Genomic DNA, 12,146 nt, shown 5'->3' on the forward strand with positions numbered 1-12,146 from the left:
TCATAGAAACATTATGAGCTGACCAGTGAGAGGAAGGGGTCTGTGCAAGTGTGATTGATGGTGCTCCCAAGCAATCAAAGTATGTGGATCCCCTCCACCTGCAGCTTGATAAACAAAAGACCAGCTCAAGCGGATAGCGAGGTAGGCTGTCACTGGAGGGATGCGAAGAAATGTATAATCTATAAATTCAATGCTCTGCACTTTGTAGGACCTGCTTCAGAGTCAAACCTGAGTGCCCCTTCTAATCCAGGGCCCAGTATAGGACACCTGGCTGTGCCCTCCTATCAGCAGCCCTGACCACCACACATGTATGGTGTGAACAGAACTCATGGAAAACTATTTTTTATTTTTTCCCCTTGCCTTGTGCCTGTTCAACACAGCTCAACGCACCTGGTGTGAAGCCTTTAAAGAGGAACTATACTCACCTCCACCACACTGATGTGGTCCTTCACTGGCTGCTGAATCTTCTGTGGAGCTTCTTCCAGTTTCCAATCTTTAGCTGTTTTTGATTAGCCAGGCTGAGTTGATGTCACTCCCACTCTCACGTGAGTTTATTCATCTCAGCAGATGCCAAAATTGTACACTGAGCTATATGTCTCTGCTGGGTTAAAAAAACTGCCTGTTTGTAAGCTTTTATTTTTAGAATAAAGTTCCACTTGAAGATGCTATTAGACATAAATAAAACCAAGAAGTCAATGGTAATGATTGTAGGTACAGTTAGAATGTAAAAACTGGGTAGTGGAAAACTACAAGAATCTCACAGTCCAGTTCTTCCAGTTCTTACTAGACTGATCTTGATTTAGAATTGGTAAATATGGCACCAGGTTTTTTTTGAAGACCAGGAACAGCTACAATAGAGAGCTTAGAATAGTGAAGCACTGAAATAAATACCCTATGTACACATATTAAGGTACCATCAAAACCTATAATAATTATAAAATACCATCTAAAAAAGCTTTAGTCTATCAGTGAAATATCATAAATAATAAAAAAGTGACATATATAACTCATAATAATATAAATCCGTGATTAAAAATTAATATGTGACAAAATTAATATTCCCTTAATTATTTTATCCTTCAGATTAATCAGTGATATGTAATCAAAATCAGTGATTATGATATTCAATAATACAAAATATATATATATATATATCCGTGATAAATAGTGACAAACCTATATAATTATAATTAATAAAAACGGTGATTATTAATCAAAATAAGTGATTATTAATTTCTGTGACGAACCATATATCAAAATATTCCATAAAAAAATTAATTATATATTAAATCCACTGCTTCTTGTGATATATACATAAAAAAAACGACACTGTGCCTAAAATAAGCAAAAAAAAGTCCATGCAATAATGTGAAAAAACACTCAGTGATCTTCACTTCTAGTGCTCAAAAGGAATCCTCCAATGGCAGCAATGCCTGCTCACCTCCCCACCTTGACCCACACAGGGCCACAAGGCTATAGCTCTCCTCAAAGGCAATCCTTTAATCCAGGCAGCTCAGCAAGGGATCACAGGACTTCCACTCCACCTCCTCTCAAACGTCATATAGGACACAAACAGAACTTCCCATAGTGTAATACTGTTTAATTGGACACTTAGTACAACATATTGTTTCCACTCACATTTGTTTCCTGTTACAAAACGCTTTCCACCTCATTCCATGTGTGTATTCACATGCAGGAAGGGAAACCAATATGGCGCTGCGTCCGGACATGCGTCCCCACATGACCGGAAGGGACGTATCTCTAAACTGGGACTGGCGTTCCGACGTGTTGCGTCACGTGCGTCGTGACTTCATCAGGGTCCTGTGGAGTGGAAGTCCTGTGATCCCTTGCTGAGCTGCCTGGATTAAAGGATTGCCTTTGAGGAGAGCTATAGCCTTGTGGCCCTGTGTGGGTCAAGGTGGGGAGGTGAGCAGGCATTGCTGCCATTGGAGGATTCCTTTTGAGCACTAGAAGTGAAGATCACTGAGTGTTTTTTCACATTATTGCATGGACTTTTTTTGCTTATTTTAGGCACAGTGTCATTTTTTTATGTATATATCACAAGAAGCAGTGGATTTAATATATAATTAATTTTTTTATGGAATATTTTGATATATGGTTCGTCACAGAAATTAATAATCACTTATTTTGATTAATAATCACCGTTTTTATTAATTATAATTATATAGGTTTGTCACTATTTATCACGGATATATATATATTTTTTTTGTATTATTGAATATCATAATCACTGATTTTGATTACATATCACTGATTAATCTGAAGGATGAAATAATTAAGGGAATATTAATTGTGTCACATATTAATTTTTAATCACGGATTTATATTATTATGAGTTATATATGTCACTTTTTTATTATATTTATTATTTATGATATTTCACTGATAGACTAAAGCTTTTTTAGATGGTATTTTATAATTATTATAGGTTTTGATGGTACCTTAATATGTGTACATAGGGTATTTATTTCAGCGCTTCACTATTCTAAGGTGTGGTACTATATGACTTAATGGTTAAGGCAGAGTGATAGCAGCTGTTAGTATAGGGATTTTATTTATTAAGCACAGGAGGATATTCCCATTTTTTACAATAGAGATCTATCTTCTAAATACATCGGCTGGGGTTAATGCATACTAGAAAAATGTGTTAATCATGCATTGAACCCAAGAATTACATTTGAAAATAAAGTAACACAAATTTAAAATTCATGTTTTTTTTTTGTTCAGTGTGTTTGGCATCATGCCTCATTGCACATAGTTTTCTTAACCCCTTCAAGCCCTAGGGTCTGCATGGCCGGGAGATGGGAAGTATTGGTGATCATGTGACCACTGTAGTTGGCTGTCATAAGATCAGGAGTCGGTCCCACCAGCTACCATTATTTAGAAGGGACTGAGAGCAGCATTGCACAGCTCAGTCTCTGCACTGGGAGCATGTAGTGAGCACGTTCTCAGCACGGGAACATCGGCCACCCATTGACTCATATGTGCTGTGTCTGCGTGTTAAAACCCACCATTTTGCAACTGCATATATGTATTATGCGAGTGGAAACAGGATAGGCAAATCAATTTTATGTTAAGCTATTTACAAGTTACTTACCTGGAGATGCTGCCATTGAGCGCACTTAAGAGAGGTAGACATTGCTAAGCTGCTGCCTTGTAATTAGTGGCAGTGCTGTCAGTCTGCCCTGTGTGCTCATTCAGTTGGCTATGGGGCTGCTCTTTAGGTTTCCGCACACTTACTACAGACCTGATAGGTATCCCAAGCCAACTGAAGGCATACCCTTGGCAGGCTGACTTATTATTTTGAGGCAGTGGCTTAGCGTTGTCAGCCTGGAACAGGAAGTTTGGCTACTGGCAGAATCTCCAGGTAAGAAACTCTGGAACAGATTCACCAAAAAAATATTTCTTTAACCCTTTTACGCAAGTGGGAGCCAGAGCTTCAAAGAATCTGTTACGCCCAAGGCCAGCAGGAGGGGCAGCACTGCGATTGGCTGTACAATGCTGATGTCATTAGGAGTCTGTATTTTGTCAGTGACAGCTCAGTCACAGTTCATGGGGAGCCAACGGAGCGTGCCCCAGAACAGAACAGTTTCATATATGTGATGGCTGGACCACTAGCTCATCTGCCCTACCACTGAATTAATGCATATCACTGTCATAAAGGGGTTAAGAATATTGTATACATTGAGGAATATTGCCAAACATACAAAAAAACAGTATTAAAAAATAGATTTAGGTTTTATATTCACTATTTCAAAAGTCATTATCAACATTTTTAAATCTGCAGCTCTCCTTAAAATAATGCCTGGTGAAGATCCCTGTTCAGGCCTTCCTGTTATTGGGTGACAATGCATTGTCCCTGTCTCCTGGCTCCCAATTTTTTTACCTCTGTTACTGTCAATGACAGTGGTCACATGATGGCTGATCCTTCCCACCCCCTGGGCAGGAAGTAGTGAACATGTACATGCATTTATATGTGTTTATGTGTGTTGAGACATGATCAGAGTATCTCATCTGCACCTAGATGAAGAGGTTTCTATTTTTATAAACACAGCTAAACTGAATGCACCTGAACAGTGTGAATTGTACCATTAAAAATCATTGCATTCATTTATATGTCTTTAGAAATGTCCTATAAAAGCATATAAATACATATAATTTCATGCCTGTGTAAATGAGGCCTTAGGCTTTACATGCTTTACATTCAATGTATAAGGAAGCATATCCTGGCATCCCTAACCTGACTTTTTGAAAACGCTTGTTTCCTGGCTGTTATAACAATCCAGTGGTTTCAGGGCTTGCTAACCCCCTGATCATGAACAAGTATGCAAATCTGGACTTATGAGTGTATTCTAACGTCACAGGTTGCATGCTAGTTCTGTGTTGGTTAATAAGGCTTATTCACAGCCCGCACGGCAGTCAGACTGGGACCAGTATCTGTGTCTGTGCAGCTGCTTCATCCCAACAGATATGAATGGAACTGCATGTAAGTAGATGCACAGAATACCTGTGCAACCCATGTGGGCAAAGGTGGTTCTTCACACAGATGTATGGATAGGTATGCCTGTGTGAATGAGGCATAAAAGTTCTGATACTAGAGGCAGGCAGGAAACTATCATTCTCAAAAGGGCTGGTCACATTTTTCTATTATGACATTTGCCGTTTTAAAAATGTACAATTCATAATATAAATAAGAGACCTCCCACTAGGGGACAACATTAATGCAACATTAAACCTTTGTTTTTTTATTTTTTACTAAAATAACAAACATGGTATTCTTATCTGCTCTGTGCAATATTGCACAGAGCAGCCCAGATCCTCCTATTCTAGGGTCCTCTGGCGGTGCTACAGGCTCCTCCTCTTTGGTAGGTGCCCACATGGAAAGTCGCTTTCCAAGGGGGCACCCATGCGGGGTCACTCCCGAGGTGCCCTGTTTGCATCTATTGACACAGAACGGGGAGGCTGGGCTCCGCCCCCCCCAACTGGCTCAACACAGCATTTGATTGACAGCAGCAGAAGCCAATGGCTCCTGCTGCTATCAATCTGCCCTGGGAGGAGGGAGACAATGGTGGGAGCCGCTGTTCTTGTGCACATCACTGGATCAGATCCGGCTCAGGTAAGCACAAGGGGGGACTGGGGGGATCCTGCATCACAGAAGGTTTTTCACCTTAATACATAGAATGCATTAAGGTGAAAAACCTTAAGGGTTTAGAACCACTTTAACTAAACGACCAGCTCTGAGGAAAGGGACTCGTCCCCGAAACGCGTCAACAAGCCGACCATACTGGCAGTCGGACACCCAGCCACTGTTATGGCCATCTCTACCATTCTACCAAGCTTTACATTTATGCCATGTTTGTGAGTATGTTTTCATCCTCTTAACCTTTAATAAACCTTGGATAATGCACTAGGGGTTTGCGGCTCCTGTTTGCTCTTTTTTCAGTTGTTGATTTCCCTATCTGAGGAGGGCAGCATCTCTGAAAGGCTATCCATAGGCAATTTTGGTCCTGGTTCCCCTGGATTTCCTTTGACATTTGATCCCTGGAGCACTGGAGAGTTTATTCTGTTAACATTATATTTTCTAAATCAGGAGTCCCCAAACCTTTTAAGCAAAGTGCCATTTCCCTGTTCTTCAGGGGACTCTAGGGGTACATACTTTGTGGGACTCTAGGGGGGACATACTTTGTTGGAGTAAACAATGTTTCAGGTTCTGCGATAAAGTGGTAGTAAAAAATGCCAGAGAGTTGGTGGTTTTTGGGAATAGAGGAATGACCCAACACTTGTAGTCAGAGGAGGAATAATGCTTCACCATTGGTGCCAGTGAAAAAAATAGTGCCCCATCATTGATGCCAATGAAAGGAATAGTGCCCAATCATTGGTGCCAATGAAAGGAATAGTGCCCAATCATTGGTGCCAATGAAAGGAATAGTGCCCAATCATTGGTGCCAGTGGAAGGAATAAGTGCCCTGCTGGTTACATATAGGCAGGCTGAGGGCCACAGTTTGGGGACCACTGTATAGATAACATTTTAGATAGTTAACTAAAGTTTGTCAGTCCACTCATTTCCAAGCTGAATGGCAGAAAAATATAAAAACACCGTATTAAATCCTAAAAGGAGTACCCTCCTAAAAATAGAGGACTTTTAGGGCACTGTGCTAAAGAACAAAGCATAAATTGGATATAAAATTACATTTATTAAAGTCCATTAAGATGGTGGACCATGTGTCCCACCAATTAGTAGACAAGTATATTAAAACATAACCAACAAGTCACATAGTAAGATTTGTCTATTCCATATCCTGCTAGTAACTTAAAAGTCCTCTATTTTTTGGAGGGTAGTCCTTTTAGGATTTAATATTGTGGTTTGGGATGTGGCACTTTATGGATGATGTGTGCGTTCACTCCGAGTGGTGGGTTATGTTTTCCGAAAATCTAAAAACACTAGTAAATGCACTAATGTCATTTTGCCATTGAAGGACGAAGTGACTGTCTCTGCAAACGGCATCCCCTGCCCCCCATATACTTACCCTACCAGTGCTCCTACATCGCTCCTTCCTCTAGTGTTGCATGGGAAAATATTTTTTCGCAAATATTACAAAAGATACAAAAATTTGCATGTTTTTTCTAATGAATTGGCCATCCTTCAGTTCCTGCATTCTCCTCCAAATGCCCTGTCCAGTTGAGTACAGGAGTGTACCCTTATTTTAAAAAATATAGTATACGGTTGTGATAAAGAGCAGCTTTGGAAAGTTTACTTTGGAAAGTCTTTTTTCTCTGAACCTTTATTGTCATGTTTTATACATTAATTTTTTATAACCATTTCTTGACCTTTCAGGTGGTTGTGAATGCTTTAATTGGTGCCATACCTTCCATCATGAATGTGCTTCTGGTCTGCCTTATATTTTGGCTGATATTTAGCATAATGGGAGTGAACCTGTTTGCCGGCAAATTTTATTACTGTGTTAATACTACATCCGGTGTCATGTTCCCTACAACAGAAGTTGACAACAGCACTGAATGCGCTCAACTCAGTAACACCACTAAAAATGCTCGCTGGAGGAATGTTAAAGTGAACTTTGATAATGTTGGAGCAGGATATCTTGCTCTACTTCAAGTGGTAGGTAACATGATACTTTTTTTTTTTTTTTAAAACTGAATGTGAACCCTAACAATTAATTTTTCTTATTTTCTGTTTGGGAAATTAATTATTCCATTGAAAGTATTTTGTGACATCTAGCTGGTCGAAATGAGCAAATACATTCCAAAGACAAACAAACGAAACCAGCGCTCAAATTTTCATGCAGACTAAAAGGAATTCAGAATGCCAAACGAGGAGGTGCAGCCCTTCAAAGATCGGGAAATCTGGATACTGATAGACAAAAGCAAACAAGGGCGCACTCTCATCGTGCATTACCGTGGTACACCATGTATTTATTGTGTAGACAAATAGATGTATACTCACTAACCAAAGGAAAATAGAAAGCAGAATATGTAGTCCGCAATGGCAGTCAACACAATGCTGTGCCCTTAATAGGGATAATCTGAGGAAGGGGGTTCATCTCCCAAAACGCATCAGATTATCCCTATTAAGGGCACAGCATTGTGTTGACTGCCATTGCGGACTGCATATTCTGCTTTCTATTTTCCTTTGGCTTGTGAGTATACATCTATTTGTCTACACAATAAATACATGGTGTACCACGGTAATGCACGATGAGAGTGCGCCCTTGTTTGCTTTTGTCTATAAGCAAATACATACCTGTTGATCCTGCCAGAATTTCAGTGAGTGTATACCTTCATGTGTAAACTTCCTTAGCTGCACTGAAATAACAAAAAGTGTTATCAGCTCTGGCTATTTTTCTTCTGTGATCTACAGAAGGGGAGATGTTTTGTGGTTTAAATCTGGATCAAGCAGCTTAGCGTGAAAACACTGCTCCTCCAAACATTCAGTGAGTGAGTGAGTGTTGTCACCCTAGAACAGGAAGTGTGTTACTGTGAGAACCACTAGATAAAAAAATTAAAAAAGAAAACTAATTCAGACACCATACCTAAAGGACCAGTAAACTGCAAGCAATCTGTGTTCACTGCATTTGTCCCACGGTGTATACTGTCCTAAATGTTAGTGCCACTCAGTGTACCATTCAGCTCCTTCTAGCCGCAGCAGCATTCAGGCTCTCACCAAGTTTTACAGGCTGTTGGCCATAGGGCTGGACCTGTGCCTGTTGGCAGTAAGGCTTGCACCTGTGCCTTCTGTTAGCAAAAAATGCTGCAGAATCTCAGGCTTGCGCCTGTGCCTTCTGTTAGCAATAAATGCTGCAGAATCTCATACACAGGAGCTATACGCCCAGTGTGCATGAGGCCTGAAGAGTAAATTAAAACTATAGGGTTTGTAACATGGCAGGTGGCCGTGGGTAAAGCTTCTGCTTTCCCTTATTTACCAGCTAAACACTCAGAAAATACAGAAATAAAGAAGACTCTTTTTTCTTTCACATTCTTTTTTATTTAGTTGACTGAGTCTCTAGTAGACTTAAAAAACAGAAAATTTAAAATCTACTCGGTTGCTTAAAAAAATTTGCATTTCGATTGTATATCCCATAAACACTCCAGACTGTTCATTTATTTTATTTTTACACCTTTAGGCTAATTGCTCTTAAAAGGAAATTTGCAGAGTCCAATAGTACTGGCCTGGCTACAGTTAATCACTCAAAGTCTCCCTTTATATCACCTTTGTACAAAGCTTTGTCAAAGTCTAAATAGCTTTGGGTCCGTTGGGCCGATTCTTCGCTTATGGTTCACTGTGAATTATCTAATTCGGTAATATAAATTACTACATAAGCAGATGCTGTACAACATTTTGTGTATATATAAAACAATGCTGATGTGTAGAAGAGAATTCAAACATGGTTTTTATAATCTGTTACTGGTATGTTAAAACTTTCTTGTATGGCTGTTGTTGAATGTTGTCTAAATATTAAACAACATACAACAGTATTAAAATATTTGCTCCAAACCTTCATTAGGAGACACGACAGGCCTTGGGGTGTAAAGAAATTCAAGCAAGGGGCATGCTCTCCATTTTACCTCCACCATACCTATCTGCACTGGAAATAAGAGCCCAGTTTTAGCTTAGTCAGATTTGATGCCTCCATTTTGAGCCTTTGCCTCTTCTAGACTTGAAAGAAAGTCACACTTGATTACCAAACCCAGAAGTTTACTGTCAGAAATGCTCCTTGCTGGGCACTTCATGAAGACCCTTCCGCTGCTCATTCCACCAGTGCAGTGAGTACATTTTTTTTGTTACCAGGCTTTTCATTCGCAGATGTGCAAAAGGAATACCCAGTCCTTTATGGATAAGATTGAGGAACTAGTGCAGTTGTACAAGTGCATACATCTCTTCTCAAAATGTTCCATAGGGGACATAACATATCTCTGGGAATGTTAAAATGCAGCCCCCTCCTCCCAAAAAAAAACACAGAAGTTCTGGACTGAATGACCTAATGGCCTGATTGAACTAGAACCCCTTACAACCAAAATTGGCAAAGGCCAACAGCATTAGAACATTATACATAAGGCCCTTGGGATGAATCCGGCCCAATAGGCCATTCCATGTAGCCCTTGCACCTCTCCTGTAGCTGCGGCACCCCCTTTGTCTTCTTCTACACCTTGTCTCAGTAGTCGGCAGCAGAGAGGAGGACAGAACTTCTCTGCCTAATCCTGTGCTTCTGCGTGCAACCGTGGAGAGGCTTATCTCTGCCCCCCATCTCAGCAGTGAGCAGTAGAGAGGAGGACAGAACTCCTCCTACAGATCCTGCACCTCTCTGTGCAGCCACAGCACCCTGTCATCTCTGCCACCCCTGGTCTCAGTATTTAGCAGACTCCAGCAGCTGACTCCAGCCCTTTTCTGGTCCTCCTTCAGACTCTGTGCTGTCTGCCTCCCAGCCCCACCCCAGCTTCTTCCTGGCAGCAGCACAAGGTAAGGGGGTGCACTGTGATGTAGAGGAGGGTGGGAGACTCTTGACTTCTGCTGGTGGGGGGCTCCTGACATCTGATGTAAGGGGGGGGGGTGGAGTGCTCTGGACATCTAATTTTACAAAGACAACCAGTCCTTTCAGAGTAACCGTAATGCTGATTGGCCTGCAATTAAATTGAGTTTGACACCCCTGCATTGGAACAATATGATAAACCTTGTAAAAGCACAATGTCACTTTTAATGAACTTGTACTGTATGTAATTGTCTACCCCTCCTTCATTCAGTACAACCTGCCTTCCAAGGGGAAGAGCCATACCCATCTGCTTTTACTAGTGAACATCCCTTAAGGAGCCAGGCTTATATACATATACATACATCTACTCTGAATTCCAAAGAATTATTTAAGAAAGGGATTTTACAGGGAAAACATTATCCTTTTTGAATACCTAATAAGTACCTTTAAGAAAATAAACAGATTTATGGGTTTAATAGGACAGTTAGAAGCTTCAGCATTAGGTAAGAAGGGTCTCCATTATAATTTATTGGAATACCCAGTAGATTTATGGATACCTCAGTTGATATATGTTTAATTACAAAATACTTTTCATCTATTTATTTCCATAGAGTATAAAACATGATTGGTATACCAGCTATACCCTTTAGAAAACTTACCCAGAATTCTTTAATATTACATATTGTGGTAAGGATGCACTAGAGGCCAATTCCAGGAACTAAACCCCACAGACTACCTAGCTGTTGCTTGAATTAATCTAATTCTCAGGTATCAGCTGATGAGAGTTTAGCATACTGTGTACTGTAAATGACAGAAACCTGTAAATGTATTGTTGTCATGGGGTGTGCGATAATTACTAGTAAACCAAGTTGCAAGGGTTTACCTTAGAAAAAATGTATATACAGTATAGAAAATTAAATCTACTTACAATAAATATAAATACTTTTTGGAGTCCCTTAAACCTAAACAAGACTTTAACCCCTGCAGTATGGGGGTAGCCCCACTGAAAGGGAATATTGTACCTTTCTGTGGAGTTCAGCTTTCATCTGATTATCAAAAAAATTGCTACTAATGGACGGCACCATAGGACATGTATATGGCACTACCCCAAAAAAACAACAAACCCACAGGGGGGGAAGCATCTGCCTACTCTCTGGAAACCCAAAGCAATGCAATCAAAAATTATTTAAAGCAGCGCTCCCCAACACCCTATTTATATGCTTATATCATAGATATAGACTGTATTGAAACGCAAAAAGTGCTAAACAAACAAAGTGCTAAACAAACAAAGTGCTATGTGCAAAGACAAAACCCTGTTAAGTGTTGTATATATCCAACCAATATTACCATATTCTAATATATCTAACAATTATTGAGCACATCCTATCTTGCAACATGAACATAAATGTACTAATTAATACAAGAAATATATATAACAATGACTATATGTGCAAAAGACAACAAATATATATAACAATAATTATATGTGCACCAAACCATTATATCTATATCTTAATAGTCTATAATGTCACATGATAAAAGAAAAAAAGTCCTTCAATTCATATATATATTTGATTCTTGTGTATCCTGAAACACTACCACGTTGTGCTTATCCACCACTAATTATTATTATTGTTATTATTATACAGGATTTATATAGTGCCAACAGTTTGCGCAGCGCTTTACAATATAAGGGAGACAGTACAATTACAATACATTTCAGTACAGGAGGAATGTGAGGGCCCTGCCCTGTGATACAAAAGGTGATAGCTGTGGGGGATGATCTGGTGGAGGTGATTCAAGTACAGTTCTTAGGTGGAGGTGGGGTAGGCTTCCCTGAAAAAGTGAGTTTTCAAAGATCAAGGAGGTATAGAGAGAGAAAAGGAAGGGCCCAAGAACAGAACCTTGGGGTACCCCAACAGAAAGAGGAAGAGGAGCGGAGGAGGAGTTGTATCTGACACATAAAGTGCGCTGAGAAAGGTAAGAGGAGAACCAGGAGAGAGCAGTGTCACGGAGGCCGATGGAGTGGAGTTTACTGAGGAGGAGCGGGTGGTTGACTGTGTCAAAGGCAGCGGAAAGGTCAAGGAGTATGAGTATGGAGTAATGGCCGATGGTTTTAGCAGTTAGTAGGTCGTTAGTGAG

At 40.1% G+C, this 12,146-nt stretch overlaps 1 protein-coding gene across 3 annotated transcripts in view; it reads left to right on the plus strand.

Annotated features, from left to right (window-relative positions):
• Positions 1-12,146, plus strand: part of LOC149470817 (sodium channel protein type 2 subunit alpha-like) — a 136,886-nt gene that overhangs the window by 102,145 nt on the left and 22,595 nt on the right. For all 3 annotated transcript variants that reach the window (XR_016307948.1, XM_089660183.1, XM_089660190.1), the window contains one exon: positions 6,857-7,138. Coding sequence is in view for 2 of the 3 variants with exons in the window: in XM_089660183.1 (XP_089516309.1) it covers positions 6,857-7,138 (282 nt within the window). In the remaining variant the exon portion in view is untranslated. The remainder of the gene's footprint in view (positions 1-6,856; positions 7,139-12,146) is intronic.

Source organism: Staurois parvus, unplaced genomic scaffold (genome assembly GCF_062004578.1).
Source record: "Staurois parvus isolate SC_StPar_1 unplaced genomic scaffold, SC_StPar_1.0 ptg000031l, whole genome shotgun sequence".
In the NCBI taxonomy this organism is placed as follows: Eukaryota; Metazoa; Chordata; class Amphibia; order Anura; family Ranidae; genus Staurois; species Staurois parvus.